The sequence below is a fragment of the Spermophilus citellus genome, assembly GCF_964194105.1.
Source record: "Spermophilus citellus genome assembly, chromosome: 6".
Taxonomy (NCBI): domain Eukaryota; kingdom Metazoa; phylum Chordata; class Mammalia; order Rodentia; family Sciuridae; genus Spermophilus; species Spermophilus citellus.
The window spans coordinates 156339741-156365275 of NC_138187.1; the positions used below are offsets into that span (position 1 = coordinate 156339741).

Here is a 25535-nt window from a genome sequence, read left to right on the forward strand (position 1 = left end):
TTGCAAACAGATAATCCAAGCTCCTTCTGGAGGCAGGATTTGCTCTGACCACTGGGCTCTGGCTGCAGTGACTTCTAGGAAGAGGGGCCTGGTTTGGAGACATTAGCTTCTTCATATTTATAGAGTCTGAGGAAACCACAATGTAAGTATAACAGCAGAAGGAAGATTCATCAAAAAAAAAAAACCACAAAAACCAAAAATGTATACCATGGGAAGGTTGATAGAGTAACTCCTTGCAGAGGGGGTCCTCTGATTCCAAGGGTTAAGAAGGAAACTCTACTTCTGCTTCAGCCCTTTTTCCCCTGGAAAGTCTTACTCTGAACTGTAACCCCAGTCTGCTATGAAGGTGCAGTAAAGGTAACGTGTATGGCCTTCAACACCATCACCCTGGACAGTTCATAGTGTTTTGCCCTAAAATATTTGCACCCATATATACATATGTGTGTGTGTGTGTGTGTGTGTGTGTGTGTGTGTGTGTGTATATATATATATATAGAGAGAGAGAGAGAGAGAGAGATATCATGTGCACTCACCTGTGACAAGAGTGAGAAAGACAAAGAATATTGGGTTGACTTGAGAATATGTTCCAGGAACTGCTTAAAACAGTGGAGCAACAAACCCACAGGGTTAATTTACCTGGTTGACACATTGGCTTCATTTCTTTATCTCACCTGGGAAGCAGGATGGATGAATGGAAGATGACACATGCAGGTTCTGGGGTCAGACAGATCCTGGCCCAGAGTCTGCTTTGCCATGTTCCACCACTGGGACCATAAACAAGCTACTTAGTCTAATTTGGCTCATCTGTAAAATGGGGAAGACAGAGAACACCTGTGTCATTGGGACTGAAGATAATAGATGTAGGTGAAAGAATTGCTTGATTCTGGAAAGCTGTGATGGTTACTTTTAGCTTTGTTTATGAGGACAAAAGATATATATATATCCAACTTGTGTAAGGCAGCTTACACTGACTTCTCTCCAAATCTCCTGAGAGACCATGAATATCAGGTGGTCATCTAGGCACTAGGGCCAGGCAAGAAGTGGACTTGCCAGGTTCAGAATTCTGGAACAAAGCCTCCAGCTCATGTTTCATTCAGTGAAGTATTTGTCAAAAACCACGCTTGATGGAGCATTCTGGACAAAGGCAGGTGGTGGGGAAGATGGGGAGTCCTGGCTGGTGGCTGAGGTAGCTGGCTGGTGAGAGGTTGAGCCATGTGAGGTGAAAGAACAGGAGACGGGCTAGACGGGCTTCATCTCTGCGTGATGGCTTCTGGCAAGCTTAGTGGAAGGAAAAAGCAAAAACAGAACTACCGGGGCAGCCCATTTAATTCCATTCGAACTCTGTGTTTCTATCCCAGAATCCAGAATCCACGCCTGGACAGCCAGGAAGTGCTGAAGCCAGCTCCCTTCTGGTGACACATCTGGCCTAACAGCTGGGTGGCCAAGGAACTTGATGGGTGGAGGGGCTGGCGGACCTGGGGTGTGAGCCCCAGCTGCCTCCTTTGCTTGTTTACCATCATCAGGAACATCTGGGTTCCCACAGCAGGGGGCAGACCTTGGAAACTTCTTTAAATACTGTGGCCTTCCAGCACTCCAGCTGCCTCCAAGGGGGGAGAGGTGAAGAGCCAGGCTGGGGGTCTGGCAGGCCCACAGGGGGTCATTTGTTTGGTAAATTGCAGAATTAGTGTCAGCAAACAGTGCACATCCTGCTGTGATCTTTGACTGGGAAAGGAAGGGGAGAGATGGGTTTGCAGAGGCTCCTCCGCAGCAGCTCTAGACCAGCAAGATGAGGTGCTTGGCTGCCAAGAGAAAGAGCAAGCCGCAGCAGGGAGGAAGGGAGGTGTTTCACACGGTTCCACCAAGTTCTGAAAGTTTTGCTTGGGTTTGGTTTTGGTGAAGTGTTTGTCACTAACAGTGTGTGTATGACACAGTCATTAAAAGCCCAACCTCCAGAGTCCAAGATGCATAGATCTCCAGCTCCCCACCCACTCCAGCTGCTTGAGCCTGGGCAAGTCATCCCCTCCTCCCAGCCTGTTAGAAAGGGCCAGCTCTAGTGTAAATGTGCAGATGATGTTGCACAGGAGGAGAAGCAGGATGGCAAAAGAGTCATCAGTTTAAAAGGGAGCCCAGTGTGAGGAGGGGTTCATGAATTAACTGGCAGTGTTAATGGTTTCCTTATCTTTAAATGGGGATAATGCAGGGTGTTGTGAGATAAAATGCCTCAAGTCCTCAGCACAGTGACAGGCGGGCTCCAAGTCTTTAGTGTTCAGTAAACAGTGTGGAGTCACAGACTGACCAGCCCTCAGGACTCCTAGGAAGCCTGCCAGGGGCTCAAGAGTGGCCCTGTCATGAGCAGCTGTGTGACCTTAGGGGAGCTAAGTCCTCGGTGCCTCAGTTTCCTCACAGGTCCAATGGGGTGGTCACAATTCTTGCCTCCAGGGCATCATGGGGATTAAGTGGGTGAGCGAGGCAGCCCCTGGGCTTTCCTGGGGTCTGGCATCTTCTCGGGGATTTTCTTGGTGGCTTTCATTCTTGGGGAGTTTTTTAAGGGTGAAGTAGTACAAGGAGGTCACTATTTCACATCATGAGAATGTGGCTCAAAACCAAGTACAGCACCCTTGAGTGTTGCTATGGCCGAAGCCCTGGTTTGTGTGCCTTTCAGTGGGCATCCATGGTGCAGGAAGGGGAGGAGTATGAGAGCAGGCAAAGCCCCCCTCCTCCCGAAGGTCCCAGGGAAAGCCACTCCCCACTTCAGGCTGGATTCCCTGGCTCTGCCCATTCCCTCCTACTCTATGGGGTGGTACCCACACTGAGAAAGTGCTTTGGACATTGAAAAAGTTATCTTAACCTGAGTCCAAACAACAGCACTCCCTTCCCCTCACCCAAAGGAATGCCTTCAAAGACTTTTTTTTTAACCTCTGGACTATCTTTTCCACTCTTCTGTGTGGAATGGGGACACCACATTCCCTGACTCTGTCTTACTATAGAGCACCCTTCCAGCTTATTCAGAGGATGCAGCCTTAATGCAATGTGTATGATCTATGCCCAGAGAGAAGCAAGATGTCAAAAAAGGCTACTTGCTTTTAAGTGGAGTCTAGCGCAGAGGAGAAGTCATGGATTGCTTGCCAGTGTTAATAGTTTCCAGGCAAAGTGCTATAAATAGGTGTCAGTGGTGATGTTCCAGTAGAGAACCCCGTCCCTGACTCACCCACCTGTGTGGATGCTTTCTGATTGTGCCAGTGCCCAGCCGGACTCAGCCCCATGAAGGACAGCTCGGGCTGTTATGACCGCCACATCGGGGTGGACTGCTCAGATGGCTTCAATGGTGGCTGTGAGCAGCTGTGTCTCCAGCAGATGGCGCCCTTCCCGGATGACCCCACCCTGTACAACATCCTCATGTTCTGTGGGTGAGTGGAGCTGCCAGGAGGCTGGCCAAGGTGTGAGGCCTTCAGAGCCTAACCCGAAAGTCCTTGTGAATGACTTGCCACCCATCGCCAGCCCTCGGGCTGTTCAGGAGGGAGCATCTCTAAAGTCTGGGTTGGGAGGATCCTTGGGCAAGTCCCAAAGTGTGGGAGCCCAGCCCCGATTACCTGCAAGGGCGAATTAGCTACACAGTTCCCTTAAATCATCGCCTAATTAAGCCAGAATGTTCCAGTGTGTTTTGTGGAACTATGTTAATTAAGGCTTTATGACAAAAAGCATTCGATGATCTAAAACTTGGGAAAGATTGCATGAAACTGATTAATTATCAAAGGAGTAGCCGAAGCTTCTCCAGATTCAATTCCCGAGGCCCCTCATTTGTGTCCAGCCCTCCTCGGTGATGCAGTTACACATGTAGGCCCTTTATGGTGGGTCCCTCTCACCCACTCGCTCCTTAAGTTGGCAGGAGATCTCTGTGAGGGAACAGGGTGGGCAAGGCCAGCTCATTCCACAGATGAGAAAACTAAGGCCCGTGGGGTTGTCTCTCCCAAGACCGGGGACTTGGTGAGTAGGAAGATTAAGATCAGATTCCAGGCCCTCTCTGATGTTTTAAAAAAATTCTGCGATTTTTCTCAAAACTTAAATTTATATCACTGAGTGGAATTATATTTAAAGACATTTTCATGCTATATTTATAAAGTAAATAGATTAGCACATTCTGCTATACCCATGGTTTTCTTGCCTCCCTCTCCCCTCTTTCGTCCTCCAAGTCAGGCAGAGCGCTTAGTCTATGCCAAATACCATGCCGGCCACCGGGCTGCAAAGAGGAGTGAGTAACATGGAGTTTTTACCCTCCAACAGCTTGCAATGAAAATCAAGGCTGGGTGTGGTGATGCCCACCTGTAATCCCAGAAACTGGGGAGACCGAGGCAGGAGGATTGCAGTTTCAACACCAGCCTCAGCAACTTAGTGAGACTCTAAGCAGCTTAGTGAGACTGTACCTCAAAAAAAATTTTTTTTAAAATAATAAAAATTTTAAAAGGCTGAGGATATGGCTCAGTAGTAAAGCACCCCTGAGTTCAATCCCCAGTAACAACAACAAAAAAGGTGTTTATAGTAATAAAACTCGCTAGTTGTTCTAAAAGGCAGTGCCCGCTGAATAATTGTTCAGTGGAATTATAACGTTGTTTTATTGTATTTTGTTTTATTTTATTTCTTCACAACTGAGTAATTTCCATATTTAGTTTCTTGTAAAAGCCCATTCCATAAATAGCAAGTTGCTCTAAACTTTAATGTTCTTTATAATAACTAGGGCTGACCCACTTCAATTTATAGAAGTAAACTCAGGCAGAGTTCCTCCCCTTTTTGCTGAACAAATGCGTCCTTGGGTACCTCCTTGTGCAGGGAACCTGGAGGGTGCTCCACTGTGAGAAGCATCAGGAGCAGGGAGGAGTTTTCAGTGGGACTCACAACTGGGGGGAGGGGGGAGGGGTCCGGAGGGAGGGGAAGCTGTCCAGAGGTTGAGCGTGGGCTGGAGGGGAACCAGCCAACTTCAAAATCTTTCCCAGAAACTCCGTGTATGTACCAATCGAGGAAGGAGCCAATTCACCATTTCCAATGTCCCCGCTCCCAGGCTGCGCTGGAGCCAGGGAATCCTGGAGTAGGGGTCTTAAGGCACGTCTGTCCCTTGGACTAAGGTGGTAGGCCTCTAGGTGGACTTTCTTTCCTTTCTTAATCAGATTTAGGCACATGTGTGTGGAGCACTCTCCAAATACTGATATTTTTATATAAAGACCAGATCACATACACTTACAGTTAAAGAACTCTGCTCACACCTGTTCACACAAATATGTAATTGATAAATGGGAAAAACTGGCAGTTGAATCACAGGCCTCCTTGGCACCTTTGCTGCTAATAATAGCAACATACAGAGAGTACTAGCTATATATAGGGCTGTGTTCTGAATGTCAAGTGTCTTGGAGCTCAGAGAGGTTACTGAACTGGTTTAAGATTACCAGTGAAGAAGACGCTCATTGCTATTATGATATGGCTTCTCACTACTTGAAACTACGATCATTTGTAGTTCTACATAGGTCAGAGGTCTTTATATTATTACAATTACTGTATATAGTGATAAATGGTGTTTTAACATCGTGAGCACATTTAAAGTCTAAATCTGTAATATTTTTAAGGAGAGAACCAAATGAAATCAACATTGTTTTCATTGACAGCTTTATCAAAGAAGTAGTTCTCACCCACCTGAGCTAACAAATGCATGTTCTTTATAATATAACTACAAGTAAGGTCAAATGATGATTTATGAGTCATTGACCCATGTTTACCAAATTACTATTGCTTTTCCATTACAGTAGCTGTACATTCATGGGGGGCGGGCACCCAGAGGCTGTTCCCAGTTCAGGGTGCATGGTGTAGATGCCCTGCATCTATTTAGTTCAGGGTGGCTACTCGGGATGGAGGAGGAGTTGGTGTGGGATGATCCTGTGTTTGGAGACATTCAAGAAGATCACCCATCTTCCTAATTTCTGAGTTGACTCATCACAGGACCAGATTAGAAAGCAATTAATTTCTTAAGTACAGTGTTGTTTCTTTTGCTGCCTAATTACTCTCCCAACAAATATAGAACCTGGTTGTACAGAGGGCTTGTGAGAAAAACTCTACTATATCTTGGATTTAAATGGTTAACTCATATTTACAAATTTTTCTCCAATGATTCTTATCCTGACCTGTTTGAGAAATCAGCTGACTCTTAGAAAAGAGAGCACTCCAAAGTTCTGAGAGACCTAACTTTAAAGGAAAAGTAGGAAATTTGGTATGATCACATTTTGGAGAGAGCCTCTATCTACAGGCTTAAGAAACTCCGTTATAAAGGGGTCAGAAGTGAATTGGGGTATTCCTGATCTTTGGCCATTCCAATTCTCTCAAAGGCATCTCCTCCGGATTCGTTGAGCTGATTGCCAGCATCGCTCATTGATGGACTAACTTCTTATCTTGAGTTCTCCGCCATGTTAGGTGCATCGAGGATTACAAGCTTGGAGTGGATGGACGCTCTTGCCAGCTCATCACGGAGACCTGTCCAGAGGGAGGCGACTGTGGAGAGAGCAGGGAGCTTCCCATGAACCAGACTCTCTTTGGGGAGATGTTCTTTGGTTACAATAACCATTCCAAGGAAGTAGCCACTGGACAGGTGCTGAAAGGAACATTCAGGTGAGCCTCATGTCCACCTGACACTCTGTGATTATTCAGGGATGTTGGTGGGGCTTTTTCTCTGAATTGCTTTATATGCAACCTAAGGTTCTGTATCTTGGAGCAAGGCAAATGTAAGGTGCGGAAGGGGTTAGGTCCTTCTCTCACCTTTGTGCTTCTCTAAGGTGACATTCTTCAAGAATCCAAGAACCATGCTTCTTCTGGGTGAACAGTAAAGTATAAAGTGAGATTTTGCCTTGCTCAGGCGAGGGCTGCAAGGTTTTATAAGAAAGCTACCCCCAAATGCCCCAAGTTCCATCTTCCCTCTGAACAGAAGACTCAGCATGTGAGTTGGTCTAGAAAAGCAGTCCCCAGAGTGGGAGCCAAGGACCCCTGGGGTCCCTGAACCTGCGGATCCTCCTGCCTTTTCCACCTGCAGAAAGGCTGCATATTCTTCACATACTTAAACTCAAATGATACGTTGCCATGAATGGGATTTGATGATGAGAAACTGGTTGCCTTTTATTGAGTCAGACATTCTAGAAATTTGCAACAAATGTACAAGAATGTCCCACCTATCATTAATATTCAATAGACTTATTATTGTGTTTTTAAGCGAATTAATTTTTAGGATTCTATTTTAATTTCTCATGCAGAAAATAGTGATAGATGTAATTAGAGGTTTCTTAAAGCTACTTGGGACCTTCAATTATTTTTACAAGCATAAAGGAATCCTGAGAACAAAATACTGTAAATAATTTAGTTGGAATATCTTGAGAAGATTCTTGGTTTGACCTCTGTCCATATTCTGCCTTGGCTATGGGACTGCCTCTTCTTCAGATCCCATAGGGAAATGCTGTCCAGGGGATGACGGGGACAGGGATGATGGGGACGATGATGCTGTCGTCGTGATATGGATCAGCAAGGGAGCAACCTAGGTCTAAACTCTTACAAACAAACTGAGAGGAAATTTCCAAACTAGTTCTTAGAACTGTTATGTGTAGGGACTTCACAAGTCTTTCCCATTTTGGTCTGGGAGCCGGTTTGTCAAAGACAAGAAATATGGCTGGAGTCTTCGCCATGGTAAAGAAATGAGACCCAGTGTGCCCAGTGCCTGTTGAGAGGGGGCAGGACTGGGATGAGAGGTAGGGAGGAATAGTTCCTACCCTTTGCATAGTAAATGAGGCTCAGGGTGAGGGGAACTTGTTGGTCCAAAGAGAATTTTTACGTTTGTGTTGAAATAAAGATGCCCCACTCGGGGCCGGTCCACCTGACACTCAGAAATGAACGTACACCCTGTTTCTAGGCAAAACAACTTCGCTCGTGGTATAGAACAGCAACTGCCAGATGGGCTTGTGGTGGCCACCGTCCCCTTGGAGAATCAGTGCCTAGAGGAAATCTCCGAGCCCACCCCGGACCCCGACTTCCTGACTGGTGAGCGCGCCTTCCCTCAGCCAGCAAGACCCGGCAGCTGTGCGGCTTCAGAAATCAAGATTCCACCTTGCTATTTTGGTTTCTATGGTATATGGTGAATGCTCAGTTATTCAACTGAACCCTGTTAGGATTATCCGTATTATCGTATAATCACCTGCAGAATGGTTGTCCTGAGATCTTTGCCTGCTAAGGATGCTCTGAAAACAAATGAGATAATGGATGCACAGCGTCAGAGGTTTGGGTGGGACAAGCGGAAATACCCAGGTCATAGAGGCAGAGAGAGGAGCCAGATTGTGACTGCCACCTCAGTATCTGTCATGGTTGCTGTGGGGTCCTGGGGAGACTTACGGAGCAGTACCAGGAAATGGAAAATGATGGAGTCTGGTGTCAGCTGACCCTGGGTTTGAATCCTGGCTGTGCTGCTTTCAGGCTGGGTGACTGTGACGTTAGACAGCACCATCTCTCTGGCCCTCGGGGTCCCTTGTCCTGAGATGGGGATGGGGACATCTGGACCCCTGTGCTGCTCTGAGCCCAGGGCACTCTCCCTCTGCGCCCTTGGGGAACGCGGTGTGGGCGGATCAGGAGAAGCGAGAGCGCAGGGTATGCTTCTCCTTCCTGCCCCTGGGAAGCCTGAGCTGGCACCTCCTGGAAGGTGACCCACGGCTGCACCTAGGATTGAGCATCACCTGCTAGAAGCCTAGCCGTGAGCCACCCGCCACTGCTGACCGTGTCCACTCCTCCATCGCCCAGTCCCTAGCTCATTCTCAGTTCCTGACTCTATGCCCTCCTCCCCTTTCTTTTCCCTTTTCTAAAGAGTGGAGTGGGCTGAAGGTAAGCCTCCTGCAGACATCCAGTTATGTTTCAAACTTCAGACCTGACAGGCATTGAGGTAGGTCCACCGGAGGCAGTCCTGCATGGTGATTAACAGGGTGGGCTCCAGAGCCCAACACCCTGCCACAATTCCTCATTGGCTGTGTGATCTGGGAAAGTTTCTTAACTTCTCTGTGCCTTAATTTCCAATAGGTATTATAATTTTTTTCTTAAGGATTCATATAAAGAATAAACACATTAATATTAGTAAAGTTCTCAGAACCGTTCCTGACACGTACCGAAATTTGTGTTAACTGAATCGATGTACTAAGAAAGAAAGAAATTAGTATCAAAATTACCAAATGGTTTTTTCTTCATTGGAAAAAAAACTTAGAAAACAATATATTCTGGGCCAACCATACATCTCTTCAAAAGATGAAAAGGCCATAAAAGACTAACACACATGCACACATACATATACACATGAACACACACGCACACTCATGCACACACACAGAAATTAAAATGTAGCCTCTGGACTGTCCCGAAAGCTCTGTCTATAGCATTAGGGAATCTCGTTTCCTGTTGGCACAGGGATAGCTGAGAAGCACCTCCCAGATGTGTGCAAGGCTTGTGCTGGGGTGTGAGGTGGCCCCTACAAACAGGGCAGGTCTGTGACACTACAGACCACTTGCCTCTGCCCCGACCTTTAGCACCCTCCCTCACACCATATGACTTATTGGCAGAGGGCAGATTCCAGCTCATTTATCAGGCCAGGAGGATGCCCGGATGGTTCTGGACACTCCCTGGAGCTCTCCAGGAGGGGCCAGTAGATCAAAGAACAAACTTGGCTCTGCTACTTGGGGAATAAGGAAGAGACCCCCAAATTTGTTCTCCTTCCCAAAGAAACCTCCTTCTCCCCATGCCCTCGGGTCTCTCCTAACATATCTTACTGCAGGGGGAGGGGGGGATGTCCAGAGGGGACCCTGCCTTCTTTCCTGGTCCCGCGGCAGTGAAGTCCAGCACTCCTAACAGCGAGGTGGGGGCTCCTCCTGACCCTGCTGCTGTTCTACGCAGTCTCTGCCTTTAGCCTATTTTGGTCAAGACATGGTACCACTTTGGCTAAGAGCATGTATTTCCTGTGACATAAGCAGGGGACAAGCTTGTTTTTAAATACAAGAATGACTCGAAGGATTGATGACGGAAAGGGCTGACCAAATTTCTTTAATGTCATCCTTCTAGTTCTAAAGTCACATTTTAATTGTAACTTTCCTGAAAGGCATACAATGGATCCTGTGTCATTTCACACTCTATTATTATAGGTCATAGTTCCCATAAACCTAGAAGCAATAGAAGATTTTAAAGATAAACTGAGCTTCAGAATCATCTATAACAGCATCTGCAAGCATTCTTTTTGTTTTGTTTTCCAGGAAAAACCCTAGTTCCATTCACAAATGGGCCTGCCTTCAAATATATTTGGAAAGACCCTCTTCCTTTTAGCAACTTATATCACCTAAGCTTTAGAAAGAGATTCCTGCAGGAAAAACATCCCTTTCACATTTATTTAACCTAGAAATTCCCAGACCTCCTTGATCAGAGAGTTCTTTTCATAGATGACCTCTGTTTCCATCCGGCAGAATCAGTTAAAGAACACGCTGGAAAGCACTGATACCCGTGTCTCCCTTCCTTCGTCGACTACGCTCAGCACTCCAGGTTTCACGGGCCTCTTCGTTGTTGCATTTTTTTGTGGAAATAGGTGAAGGACACCAGACGGGAACTGGCGGCACTATGTATTCTGAGCTGGCTAGGGCAGGGGACATGGGTGCCATGGCTGGTGTTGTGGCAGAGACTCAAGGGCAGGCAGAGGTGTGGGGAGCCTTACAGTGGGAAGGGGAGGGTTTTAGGTGGACTGGAAGCTGTTGGTGTGAGAAGCTGTAGGCAAGCTCTCTGGAAGGGACGTCCCTGACACTGATCAGGGGTGCGCATTTGGCTGTCAGTGGTTGGACAGAGGGCGTGGGAGCCAGAGGTAGAGAAGCTGTGGGTTGTGAAAGCTCTGGTGGTTTGAGTCGGTTGTTTCAGGAGATACTGCTGTGGTTTCTTTTCAGCTTGCTGGAAATGGTGGTCCCACAAGTCTGCCTTGGGGACAGCAGATTGGCGTCCTGGGTGGGTTATTACAGAGAAGGGGGAGGCTTCCTGAGCTGATTGCCACAGATCATGGGTCTGGGTTTCGTTTTCATGTCCGTCTGTCTGGCTTTTGTCCATTTGTGAATTCAGCTTTTCAATGGAGCAAAAGGAGGGAGTGTGGAGATGGCTGAGGGAGGAGGTGGAGGCCTCTGCCCACCCACAGGCCACACCCACAGGCCTGCTTGGGGCCATGGTCACTGGATCTATTTGAAGATGTGGAGCTCAGGCGCATTGGAACTGCTTCAGGTTCACTCAAGGGAAAAAGATTCTTGGCCTTAGCACTTTGGGCTCAGATGTACTCCTGATATTTCAATAGAATAACAAGAGAAAGCTAGTTTTCTCTCCTTCTTTATTTCCACAGCCTGACTTCCTTCCTTCCTTCCTTCCTTCCTTCCTTCCTTCCTTCCTTCCTTCCTTCCTTCCTTCCAAGAGTGCACACAGGTCTGTTGAGTCATTAGGGAGAAAAAACAAATAATCTTCTTTCTTGCGAAAACATTGTGTTTGAGAAAAAGAGCCATTCAGCAGAAATGTGTCTCAAAATGATAATAAAATAAAATAAAACAACCTGATGCAAGTCAAGGGCACCCTGAGAAACACTATGACTCAGCTAGAAAACACACACTTTAAAATACCCCTTTCTTTTTAACTAATGGAAGTGTTATCTGTAAGTAGGCACAGAGAAGCCTTTCCCCAGCACCAGCAGTTATGTAAGTGTCTCCCAGACCCAGTGCAGCCTAAGTGCGGCAGCGAAGTCCTGGAGTTGACTTGCTGGGCTCAGGCTAGGCGGATGTGGAGGGCTGGCATCCCCAGCCCACGCCTGGCCTTCCTCCTCCTCTTCCCCCTGTTCTGGACTGCCACCTCGGGAGTGATAACCAAAGCATCAGTTAAGAAGCGCCAGGTGTATACAGATGGAGGATGGCAGGGGGGAGGAGTGGGGGAGGGGGAAGAGAGGGAGGAGGAGGAAGGAAGGGAGCAAGAGGACATGGAGGCCATCCGTGTATGTGATGCCTCATCTTTTCTCTAAGTATTCTTGTGCCCATATGTCGGGAGCTGTCACATGGGACCCGAGCGCCCCTTAGCCTTGAGCGATGAGAGTGTGGAGAAGTGGCAAGCCAGCCGTGGGCTGTGTGTGAGCTATGAGCACTGAGTGCACAGGGTGGACTGGACCAGTGATCCCCACACAGCACAAGAGATGGGCTGGCCTACCCAGGTGTCAGTCAACCTGCTGACAGCAGACATCAGAAGCTAGACTCAACCCTCTGAAACCTGACCCCTTGCCTCATCTGAATGGCTTCTCCCTAATAAAAGGGTTCGTTCAGCATGTGCTCCTGGCTCTTTCTTGCCCGCCTTGCCCCCCTTGTGGGAGCTGCAGCAGAGGAGTGGTCACTGAACCCAGAGAAAAGGTACTTTCTGTGTCTGTGTCTTTATTTAGTCCCCAAATTCACTTGGAGTGACCCTGACTGGTTTAGTCATGAGACACGACACCCATAATTTCATTTTTGTCACAACCTACCTGTAAAGCAAATGGGATGCATACTGTCACCCCCACTTTTCAGATATGAAAACTGAGACAGATGAGTTGCCTAAAGTCACACAGCAGGTGGCCGTCACAGATTTGCAAAAGAAGCAAGGGATCATCTCAGCTAGTCTCTCAGTCCACAGATATAACAACTGGAACCAAAATACTCCCTTGGAGGCAGCAGAGAGAAGGGACTCTGGCTGTGAGGAGGACAGTCATTTAAACAATGACTGTCACCTGCACCGCCTCCTGCAGCCCCCGGCTCCTTCCTGTTGGTTTTCCACTGTGAAGCAATTCCGTTAAAGGGAGCTTTTCCCAAATAAGTTGAGAATCTTTATTTTTCGGACCTGCTGTTTTCTTTATACATAGGCTTTTCGAATTAACAACAAAGCCATACGCTGACAGGCGAGAGGTGGTTCTGAAGGCCATCCACATCTGACACCTAATGAAATGTACCTGGAAGGGATGTGACTGAAGTCTTCAGTTGTTAAATTAGAATTCCATTTGTATGCTTTTGAAGTTAACATGAAGGTTAAAAGCCAAAGTGTGTAGTCGCATGACTGGCATCGCAAAGCTTAACGCCCTCAAAGAACATTCGAAAGAAAGTAACTGCTGAAAACCTCCTTTTAGTTTTAGGTAACTTATCTTTGATTACCTAATATGAAATTTAAGCAATTGATTCACTGAGCACCTTTTCTGACCTTTTTTTAATTTTTTTTCTTACCAATAATTATTCCCATATGATTCAGACAGAAATGGAAATTTGGTAATTACTCATCTAATTTGATCAGGGTTGACAAGCAGCTAATTAATCCTGCCTACTCTTTATTCAGCTTAGGTATTAAATTAGTTGATTTTGCTTAAAGGAAGCATGGGTCAAAGTGGCAGAATAATTAACTATGCATGTATTATTATCATTGTAGTTATATACACGAACACTCCATATGCACTATGTGTTATCTGGTTTAATATAAATGAGTATAGAGGTTTTATATATACTATGTACAAGCTTACTGTATATGTTTGTGTGTAAACACATACACAAATGCATACGTACAATCCTATAACTTACACATATAGCAAACCTTAGGTATAGACATGAAGTTAAAATTGGTTCTCTAAACTTAGGTGTTTTTTTAATTTCCTGTGGCCTAATTATTTCGTTTCTCTAGCATATTATATTTATAGTAATGGCTAGAATTTAAACAGGGCGACATTCTTTCTCCAAAGCTCCCAAGGCAGAGCAGCCCATTAATAATATCTCTACAAGGTCGCAGAAAGGGCTTATTGAGAGTGACCTTGAACAACTAACTTAGCCTCTTGGACCCTCTGCCTCCCCATCAGCAAAAGGGGCACTGAAACTGCCTGAAACATCTCCTGGCACAGAGATGGCCCTTGGTATTTGGCTATTCCTGTCCCCCAATGATTCAGTCACCCTGATACTGTCCCTTCTGGCAAAGAAAAAAAAATGTGCTTTATCAGCCTCAGAGTAATTAAAACTTAAATACCAAACACAAATCAGTTAAATGAGACAGAAAAATCAATGTTATCAGATACGTGAGCTGAGTCGATTTCTGCTACTATTAAAGACAGTAAAACCCTGGTGTGTCACCGTCAGCCTAGAGTTTAATATGAAGTCATTATGGGTGTTGTGCTAGAATAAGTAGGGACCCTGGCTCTGGGCTCAGGCCATCTGGAACCCCATCCTGGCTTACCTTGTGTTTTAGGGACCTTATATAAACAACTTCAGTATCCTCATTTATAAAAAGGAAATAATAATAACACCCAAGTCACAATGATTCCTAAGTCACATCAACCAGCTTAATATATGCGAAGTGCTTAGCAAGATGCCTGGCACAGAGTAAAAGTTCCATAAATGATGGCTGTTGTCACTGCGATTCTAGAAATTCTCTTCATCAAAGAACACTTTCTCATCTTCTCACAATTACAATCCTGAACCTAATGGAGTCGGGTCATGTTTCCCCACTAGGGACTTGTGAGCCCATCTCAGGCACTGACCCCCGTCTCCTCTGTCCCCAGGGATGGTGAACTTCAGTGAAGTGTCTGGGTACCCCGTGCTGCAGCACTGGAAGGTCCGGTCGGTGATGTACCACATCAAACTCAACCAAGCGGCCGTCTCTCAGGGTGAGCCCCACAGTCAGCCCCCCCACCCCCAACCCAGGGCTTAACAGGCCTTCCAGGGCACAACCTTCAGTCCCCTGTCCCCCCACGTGCACTCTTGAGGACAAATGCCTGGAGTGAGGGCCTTGGCCAAGTCAGATCCAATGGCACTTTCCATCCTGGACTGGAGAAGAGACAGAGTGGACAGGCTGGGACCAGTGACAATTATTGTGTTCTCTGGGTCCCTCGGCACCTGCAGAGGGTATTTCAAAACTGCATGCTTTTCACAAACTGAGAAATACAACATTCCAAGTGCAAAAAAAAAAATATAATTTAAAATTCCATGTAATGACATGAGGAAAACAGGGTGAGAAGGGCTTAAGTTTCCTAAAGAGCGAGTGAGTGGGATAGAGAGATGGAGAGCCACAGAGAAATACAACCCTCTGCAGTAAACATCATGTGTGGAACGCAGTTTTCCTTATGAATGGAGGTGATGTGAATTACACCTAGTAAGTTAAGGATCAGCGAGTTCTAAACTTATTTAGGATCTCAGGTCAGCAGGCAGCAGGCGGGAGGTAGATGGAGCCTCAGGGCTCTCAGGAGGAAGATGCATGGTACAGGACAAATGGAAGATCCTGACAAACAATGAGACACGCACTTTCAAAGGTGATAACTTCCTAAATGAGAAGCATCACACATTAAGGATCTAGAACCCTCCCACAGGGCACAAGAGAACTCAGAATTTCTTTCTTTCGAATTTGCAAGTATTCTTGGAGAGAAGGGATCAGGGTGAGGACTGTGATGAAGGACGCTCCACAGGTGCAGAACATCTGGGAGGAACTGAGCCCCTCTTCATTCTGGGAAAACTCACAGTGAAAACTATACCATCCACATACTCAGTCTGCACACGGCACAGATGCTGTGCACACCAGGGCTAGATGTTTCTGTTGCCATAAGTGTTTTAAAGTCACATAATGGTGTCCCAAGTGATGTGCACTTGGCACCTGAGGTCTCCTGCCTGAGCTAGACTCCATCTTGCCCCCATGAAACATGTGTGGGGATTCAGAAGGTATTGGATTTGGAAACTTTACCGGAGGCTGTCTTTTATGATGAGTGTAATTCTCTTAAGGAACAGCAGAAAACAGAAGGAGCTTTGGCTGGGGTGGACAGGAAGGAGGGTACTTTTTCCGGTGGTCATTTCCCGGTCCTTTTCCTTTGGATTTTCTGACATAAAATATAAGCAGTGTGTTAGTGACTGCTCCTTCCATTGTCTGCCCGTTGCCCATTTCCATGTCTAAAGGCAGAGGGTCCTATTTCTCTATTGCTCTCCATTTTTGGTCACTAGCAACAGTTAGGAGATGTTTTAGGTTGTGACCAGGTGCACACACACGCCCTCCCTCACACATTCCAAGAAACAGTGCTTCATCTTATGAGGGGAAATGTTCTCTGCTAGTGTTTGTTTCAATTCTAGACTTTGCTTTTCTTTCTCCTTCTTACAATGCTGCTATTTGGACAGATTACATTGATTTAATGTCCTGACCTGCAGAGTGTGTGGGGGAGACACATTTACTTCAGGGATATGGGAGTGGAAGTTTGGCCATGTTCTGCTTAACCTGCACTAATCATTGGGTTTGAATAGGTGTCTGTCCAGGAGCTGAAAGGTCTGATTGGTCCCATGGAAACACCCGCTGGTGGTCCCAGCCAGCTCTCCACATCACTCTGGGCCGCAGTCGGGCTGAGGTGCCTGGGGGTCCAGAGGCCACATGTAGGTCCTCACTCTCTCTCGGGCCATGTTCCTCCACAGCCTTCAACAATGCCCTTCATTCCCTGGATGGGGCCACGTCTCGTGCGGACTTTGTGGCCTTGTTGGGCCAGTTTGGCAACCATTACATCCAGGAAGCTATCTACGGCTTTGAGGAGTCCTGTTCCATCTGGTACCCAAATAAGCAAGTCCAGCGGCGACTCTGGCTGGAGTATGAAGACATCAGTAAAGGTGAGTGGCGTGCGCTGTAGCAGCTACACCCCTGTAGGCGCTGGTGGCCTGGGCGCCCTCAAGGCGTCTGCAGAGGAAGCAGGAACCCAGATTTCCCTCAATGTTCTCTCCCCACCCTGGGAATTTTGAAGGTTTGATTGCTAAAACCGAATCTCCAAATGAGAGTGTTTGGAGGAATTGTAGATGCAGGACCATGTCGCAGCGTATGGTCACTGTGTTACCACGGAGGGACTCCACTGAGGGATTTCACAGCCACCATCCATTCACCATCTGTGAATGACTGTGTCATGGAAGAGGAGAGAGGAGGAAAATGTTTCTGTCCCCCCACCCCAGCCTCCTGCTTCCAAGAACCCCACACACTGCTGGACAGTTAGAGCAGCCACTCATGAACCCCGCCTGTCCCGTGTTTGGGCTCATGCGTCCTGTTGACTCCTGTTATGAGGAATTCTCCGTTGGCTTAGTGGTTATATGGCTCTGACTGACAGCGTCACAACCGACCTTGTCCGCTCTCTTAAGAGTTAACATTCAGTCTGGGTCACTACAAGAACTGGAATGTCTCGAGCCTTTCGAACACATCTTCTGGCCCACGCACTGGCCAGGTAGCTGGGGTCTGATTGCCCAGGACTGCTTCAGATCTGCCATTCATAGGCTTCCTCCTGGGCGGATCCACCTGGTCTTCCCGTGGTGCCAAGTTAGAGACGGGCAACTTGCAAAAGGGCACGTGGTAGTTAGCCAAGGAAATTTAAGAAATGGATTGTCTTCCGGCTCAGGCGCCAGGCTTTCTCAGAGACAGGGGGCAAACGAGCTCCGATGGCTGAGATGCTCCTGGTTCCGTGAGCGCCATCCGTGTTGTTGACTTGCCTCCTCCAGGGCTGGCACAGGCATGACCACCTCCCTCTGGCTCGGCTCTTCCTCCTAGACACAAGAGGTTTGTTCCTGGGCTATGGTTGCTCAGGCATTTCCCCACAAGCCCTGGTTCCTCTAAACTCAGTGGTACAACCGCAGGCTTCTGGTGTCTCTTCAAACTTCAGGATCTTCACATTGTTCAGGTTCCAATTCGCTGAGAGAGCGGTGCAATGTAAGCAAATGTCCATCAGCCCCGTTCCAGCTGGCAAAGGTTCCTTATGTCTCCATGCCAGAGCCTGGGGACGGAAGCAAAAGGCTGAAACCCCTCCAATCCTCTTTGCCATGGTCCAGGGACGGCCAGGGCCTGGGGTTTCTGGACAGGAGAGGCTGACCTTACCCAGAGCTGCTGCTTCTCTCTGGAGCATGCCAGCATCCTCGGGGCTGAACATTGAGCCCAAGCTAAGGCTGCCCGCTGCTTGGCATTATGTGTACATCCCTCCATCTGAAGCCTCTCTCACCATTCAGCCACTGGACTGTGACAACACCGTCCACCTGTGGACTTGAGTTGTCTGAAATGTGATTCTCATTCCTCTGTGCTTCTTATTCATCTTAAAAGATATTCCCACATGTCGCATGTCTACTTAATCATGCCCGACTGGTGATGCCTGCGGGATGGTACCCATCTCCACGTCAGCCTCTGTTCTGAGCCTTACCTGGATGTTACAGGATTTGTCTGTCTTGTCATTTGGCCTGTTTCTAACTTTTAAATATTTTTCTCCTCTCTAGGCACTAATTTCCCTTTCTTCCAAACCCCTGCATGAGGCAGCCTCCTCATTAAGAATGATGAGTTCTTAAACCAAAGGAAGAAGTTCTTCCACTGTTCTGCACTCAGAGAGGATTAGCACAGAATGGGACTCTGCCCTGGGCTGACAAGGGCACTGATGGCATGGTCCCTGCCCTGACCTGCCCTTTGATGATGTGTTCACACCAGCTCTCACCTTAGAATCCTTCTGTGAAATGGCTTTCTCTAGTCTTTGCCTCCGTACCTGTGACCAGTTACCCCAAATTGCTTATAGACTGAATAGGAAAATAGGTTTCATGTGGTAAAATGAAGTGAAAAGAGCACAGGACTTATAGGTTGGAAATTTAGAATTGGCCAAGTGGTTTGACTTAGTCCAATTAATCATCCAGAGCATATGTCCTGTTCTCTGTGTCCCTCTGCTCTGTTAGCTTATCCGGCCTTATTAATGCCCCTTTATGTGAAAATCATTCTCAGGTTATAAATTTGGGAACAGTGTCCTCCTCTGTGTTAGTCAGTTTCCTGTTACTGTAACAAAATGCCAAAATAATCAACTTAAAAAGAGGAAAGCTTTGCTTTGCCTCATGTTTCGGAGCTTTTATTCCATAGTAGGCTGGACCTGTGGCCTTAGGGCCCATGGAGAGGTAGCATATCCAGGCAGGAAGCATGTGGTCAAGCAAAGCTGCTCATCTCATGGTGGCTGGGAAGCAGAGAGAGAGTCAGGAAGGGGCTAGGGTCCTGGGATCCCTCCATAGGCGTACCCCAAGTCTGGAAAACTGCCCCTAGGTTCGCCTCCTGAAGCTCCCCCCCACCTCCCAGAAGCACCAGGGGCTGGGAAGCAAGCAGATGGGCTGTTGGGGACATTTCCAAACAGTAGCACCTTTTTTTCTACAAAATCTTGAAATTCTCAAGTGTAGACCCCCGTGTCTCATCCAGCTGTGAACTCCCCAAGCCTAAAGCCGAGCCAACCTAGCCACGGTTGTCTTTCCTTGTTTCTGTGGTTCTCAGTGATGATGCTGGTGATGGTACTAACAGTGGGAAGGGTCCCTCCGCTGGGCTGGGTCCCCTGGGGCTTACTGGGCAGGCGCACTGTGCTGTAGTTACCCCTGGCTGGTGAGAACAGAGGCCCCCATTTCCCGGAGGCCACCTTCCGTTCCAGAGGCACACGTCTCTCGTAATACCACCCTGCATTTTGGTTCTCAGGACCATTGCCTCCAGGGAAGTTGGAGGGAGGCCTTTGGAAAATGCACTTCCATGTCTAATTGTCTAAGGTGAGTTACCATCATCATCATCATCATTATTATTATTTTTTCTCACAAGTCAAACACTGTTAGGCCCGGAGTTTCCCAGCCTGCCCTGTCCTCACATCTACACTATGTCCTCTCTCCACAGCCTCCTGCTCTCCCGGCCGGCCTCTCCACCTGTGCGCCGGCTCTCATCCCCACTTTGTCTTCCCCCAGTTCATTCATGATTCGAATCTTTTCCATCTTTACAGTCTCTGCAGCCACTGAATTCTCTCTTCCCCGACCGACCATGTGTCTTCTAAAAAAAAACGATCTCTTCACAAATGCTGACCTTTGACCCGTTGCCTTTCAATGCATTTCCTGAAAGAGTGGTAACAGGGGGAAGGGTCCCTCTGCTGGGCTGAGTCCCCTGGGCTTTACTGGGCACCGCTTCCCTTGCACCTCTTCCCTACGCCCTCACTCCTCTCCTCTCTTCCAGTCATTGCTTTCCATGCTCCACAGGACCGTTCCATCGTCTCAGCTGAAGAGTCTGTCCTTGGCCAGTTCCCCCTCAAAAGTCCCCTCTTCCCTGGGCGCCCCAGTGCGGGTCTGCTCAGATGCTCTTCATAAGCCTTTGGCTTTTTTCTCACTCTTTCTTGCCCTTATTTCTCTAAAGAAGCTGACCGCACTTGTGGAAAGGGTGGCAGGCGGGTTTGTTCCTTTCTTCTTTGCTGTTGTTCGGGGAGTCCACCTGCATCTGCCCCGACACCCACCTGTATTCTCCCTGTTTCCCTGAGCGTCAGAACTTCCTTTTCTACCTGGGTATTCCACAGGCCCTTCAATGGTGGTTATATCTGATAGATGACTCATGAACTCCTCCGATGGGTCAGAGGTAGAGAGAGGACTCCTCTGTGTCACACTCAGCCATGACAAGGCCTGTCCTTTCTGCCACTGATATCTCCTCCACAGTCTTCCCTCATTTCTTCAGCTGCGTGAGTGCACACCCCCAATGCTTATGGAAGGGATTCAGATTGGGGAAAGTCGGGGGCAAAGGGTGATGGAGAGATTGGTCCACGGCATGGTGTTTCCGTTAGGTGTGAGGGAGGCTGGTGTGCGATGGCACCGTGGGGCCAAGGCGGTTACCAAGGATGCACAGTGTGTCCCGAAATAGCTGCAAGAATGCACTTATCATGAAGAAACGAGAAAGATTTAAGATGCTGGAGATGCTGATTACCCTGATTTGATTATTACCTAACGTCTACATGAATCAAAATACCCTATTATTCCTTATAAATATGTACAGTTACTATGTGTCGATAAAGAACATTTGAAGTCGCTCCTTCATGTATCACTGTGGCTTCCCTTCCTGCCACGCTACTCCATTCAACAATTCGCCATCTGTTCCCTTTTTAAAATGCGATTTAATGGCCTCGCTCCTCAGCGTGAAGCCCCTGCTAACTCCTTACTGCCTCTGCGTGGGCAGCATGACTTCACTCTCTGTATTAGCTTCCTGTGGCCACTGTAACAAATCACCACCAACCTGGTGGCTTAAGACAAAGCAAATTTATTCTCCGACGTTCTTGAGGCCGGAAGTCCAAATGCAGCCTTCCTGGGTCGAGCTTGCAAGAGGGCGTGGAGGTTCCACGGAGTCTCAGAGCAGGGATGCGCATTCTGGCTGACCCTGGCCTCACTCCACCTGCACCCTGCCACTTCCTTCTCCTGCGGGAACCACCCCAGGGCCCTTGGTGGCCTCTCTGGTGCTCCAGGCAGAGCTGCCTGCTCGCCAGCCCCTCAAGACGGCTGTGTCCCAGGGCGCTCCACATTCCACACTGCCATTCCCTGCAGGACCAGCTCCCACAGTGACAGCCCTGACAGCACTAACTGTATTTCTCTTCTCTTCTTTAATTTCAAGAGTTTGTTTAAAATATTCAAAACACATAAAACAGCACAAAATGAAAAGTAAATCTTCTTGCTCTTATTTCCCAGGAATCGAGTTCCACTCCCAGAGGCGATCAGACAACCATTACTACCAGTTTATGGTCTACCCGTCTGGAGATAATAAACACCCAAATTGTAGAAAAAGAGATATGATCAGGGTCCAGCTTTAAAAAAAAAAATCATACACATACATACATATGTACATGATCCTTCAAGTTCTCCCCCTCTGTCTACACACACACATTCTTTTTTTTTAAGTATTTATTTTTTAGTTTTAGGTGAGCACAATATCTTTATTTTATGTGGTGCTGAGGATCAAACCCATTGCCCCACGTGTGCTAGGCGAGCGCTCTACCACTTGAGCCACATCCCAGCCCTACACACACATTCTTAGACATGCTCACAGACACAGACCTAATGTCTGTAGAAAACTGTGTCTACGTAATCTCAAAATAACTTTGTCTATATATAAGAGCAAATTGTCTGTTTTCACCAAGATTGGGGATAGGGATAAGGGACTTTTATTTATTTCTTTATTTTTCCACAAAAGGCATTTGCCACTTTTATAATATAATTCTTTTAAATGGTAAAAAAATATTTTCTGAAAGTTTTGTTATTTTGAATAAAGACTTAGAAAGTTAACCTACAAAAAAAAAAAAAAAAAAAGCAAAACACACAATCCTATGTTCAGAAAGTTGAACTTTGGACAGAAATCTGGGAGAAAGTACAAAACAACACGCTCATGTCTTACTGATCTTTGGGACTTCATCCTTGACAGTGTCTACAGTTTGTCAAAGGAACAAATCCTTTATCTTTTCTTACTTCAGAAGAAACAAGTAAAGAGCTGTAGAGCTGCAGATCTCAGAGAAGTGGTCAAGGAAAAGTGGGCCCTCCTGGCAAGGCTTAGATTCACCCCTCCACCCGGTCCACAAGCATCCAAAGACCTTCTTTCCATCTGTGATTTTTATGCTCCATTCAGGACTGGGTTTCCATGGGTCTGTCTTCCCTTCCTCTTCCAATACCGCCTTCCTTCATCGCGGCTTTAGATCCGCCCTTTGCCATTGCCTTTTCTTACCGTTGCTTCTGGAGGGTGTCAGTGGAGTCAACTGGGTGACAGATGGAGGAGGCTAGGTTTTGCCCTCTGCGGCAACTTTAATCCATAACCCACACTCCTTTTCTATCCAGTGGCCTCCTTGCCTTGGGGAAAGCTGAGACGTATGCCTTCCTCTTCCTTCCCCTAGGTGACATCTAGACATATCATGATCACAGAAGAGAGGAAGGTGCCTCTGTGGCCTTGTATGCCCCCCACAGGGTGACACATCTTCCATGTTCTGCCACTCTGTTTTCACGTGGATATGGCACAGGACAGGCTCAACTTCCCTTTTCCAAGATGGCGGACAGACTTGTGCTACAGATGCATCAAAAGCAGCAGCTGAATAACACTTTCCTCCTGATCCCAGGTGCTGGTCAGCCAAGACTTAGTCCTGTGCATTTGATGATGAGGCTAAACGTGTAAAACTGTGGCATGTGGCTTAAGAATCTGACCAAGTTAAGGACACAAGCTTACAGAAATGCATTAAGGAGGAAAAACGTGTTTCTATGACGCTTTGTGGTTTTACAGCCCTTGGTTTGCAAACCAGCTTGAAAGGGTCTTTCTACACACAGAGTCAGCCCTCAAGTGGCAAGGCCATTAAGGTGTGCAGCTATTTGCTCTATGTGATTAATAAATTCATTCAACACATGTTTGCTGAGCACCTGCTGTATGCAAACCTCTGTAGTGAACAGAAAGGGAATCTAGAGAATTGGGCTACTTGGGGGCATTTGTGGGTACACAGGCCTGAGGAGGATGTCACAGAATGTCCTCATATGTGTGAGGACTGAGCTTGAGTCTTCAAGCTCTGATGCTGTGAGCCCAGAGGAAACCAGATCTGAGGAAGGAAGTTGCTAAGCCATAGTACCAAATGGCTACCAGCTTTCAAGGGCTTACTTGGAGCCACTTTGCAAAGCATGTTACATAGCTGCTGTCATTTAATCCTCTAATATACATGTCATTTAAATCCTATCCTCCCCATTGACAGATAAGAAAATAAAGTCTCAGAAAACTTCAGCACTTTGCATGTGGTCACCAAACTAGGAAGTAGTTGAGTTACTAGTTTGGGACTAGAAAGAGTACCCATGGTCCTCAGTTAGGTATGACTTCATGCCATGTTGTCTGATGAGTTTACAAGAATTCAATGTGGAATCAAAAAAATAATGGAGCCAGGACACTGGTCAGTACACCAGACTGTGGCCACATGTCAACACTCATTAGACTTCATGGTGGATGTGTTGTCATTCACCTTGAATTTTCTGGATATTTTGTTGTTTGTTGTTGGAGGGGGGGTTGTTTGTTGGAGTGGTTATTATTACCCCATTTAGTGACACTTCTCAAAATTCAACGTGCATATGTATTACATAAGATCTTATTAAATTGGAGACTCTAATTCAGTACATGTGGGTGAATCTGAGATTCTGTATTTCTAGCAAGCTCCCTGTATTAGTCAGCTTTCCGTAGCTGTGACAAAATACCTGAGAAAAACAACTGAAGAGGAGGGGAGGTGAGCTTTGGTTCACAGCTTCAGAGGCCAGTTCATGGTCACCTGGCTCTGCTGTTCCTGGGTCTGTGGACAACATGGTGATTGGAGTGTGTGGCAGCAGAGGCTGCTCATGTCATGGCAGCCAGAAAACAAAGAGAGAAAGAGGAAGAACCAGGAATAAAGTGTACTTGAAGGCACCCACCCCCCCGCCCATGACCTACTGCCTCCATGTAAACCTCATCTCCCAACATGCCTCCTGCCTCCCAATAACCCATTAGCTATGAACCCATCAAGGTGTTGATCCATTAATGAGGTTAGAGCCTCATGCTCTAATCACCTCCCCAAAGTGTCCCCTCTGAACACTGCTGCCCTGGGGACCAAGACTTCCACATGTGAGTTTTGGGGGAACACTGCAGGTCCAAACCCTGACTCTGCTGGATGCTGCCAGAGCCGTTCACTCCAGACCACATACCATTCTCTTCTCTCAAAGGTTGACAGGCAGGGGCTTCTCCAGTCATCCCTATCCCTCCTGTCCAGGGTCTGAGTGTCAACACTGGAGCAGGACAGGTGGCCTCCAGGGCCATGTCCTGGTGTCACCTTATTGCAGAGTGGCACAGGCTGGATGACAGTTCTGAATAGCGTTCACTTGGGACCAAGACTTTTTTCTGATTAAGCCATTGATCACTAGGCTTGTGTGCAGCATGGAGCTGTCTTCAGCCGCAGGCTCTGGAAGGCATTGGCAATATGCCAACACCGGGATTAAAGATGATAAGCTGGTTTTTCTTTTAGCTTTGTACTGAGGCAACACTGTCTTCCTGCTACCACCTCAAGCAGTTTCCACCTCGGGTGCTTGAAACAGTATTCACGAGAGATTCTCATTTATTGGATTCTTACCTCTGGAAACCACGAACTGGATAGTGGTGATGTCAAATTCTGGTGATGATGTCAAAATCTCTTTCTTTTAACCATGGGCCTGACTCATGGGAATAACATATAGTCAGGGTCTTACAACTTAGCAGTTAATTGTACTGTATCCTGGATTATTCTCAGCCACTCCAAGGGTGTCAGCTTTGCTTGCATAACTTGATTGATTGCTTCCCTGGGAATGGATTTATTCATTCATTTATCATCACTTCTCTACCTAAACATAGTTCTAGGCACTGAGCACATGATGATGAATGATACTGAAAAATTTTCTGCTTATACAGAACTTATATCCCAGTAAGAAGACACAGAAAATGGCAAATATGTGAAAAGAAGAAATTCGGATAGTGATGGACACTATGAGGAAACTGAAGCCATTGTTGTGCTGGCAGCGGACTGGAGGACTGAGCGCATATCTGGAGGCAGGCCCCTAGAAGACCTCAAGGGTGGTGCAGAGGGGTGATTTGGAGCGGAGACCTGGAGGATAAGAAGGGGCAAAGATTGGGGCAGATGAGCCTAGGCACATCAAAGAGAGAACACAGAA

At 47.1% G+C, this 25535-nt stretch overlaps 1 protein-coding gene across 2 annotated transcripts in view; it reads left to right on the forward strand.

Annotated features, from left to right (window-relative positions):
- Positions 1-25535, forward strand: part of ASTN1 (astrotactin 1) — a gene marked incomplete at its 5' end in the record, with an annotated part of 280379 nt that overhangs the window by 203617 nt on the left and 51227 nt on the right. For both annotated transcript variants that reach the window (XM_081298255.1, XM_081298256.1), the window contains 5 exons: positions 3241-3407; positions 6451-6645; positions 7931-8058; positions 14612-14716; positions 16497-16685. In XM_081298255.1, coding sequence (XP_081154381.1) covers positions 3241-3407; positions 6451-6645; positions 7931-8058; positions 14612-14716; positions 16497-16685 — 784 coding nt within the window. The remainder of the gene's footprint in view (positions 1-3240; positions 3408-6450; positions 6646-7930; positions 8059-14611; positions 14717-16496; positions 16686-25535) is intronic.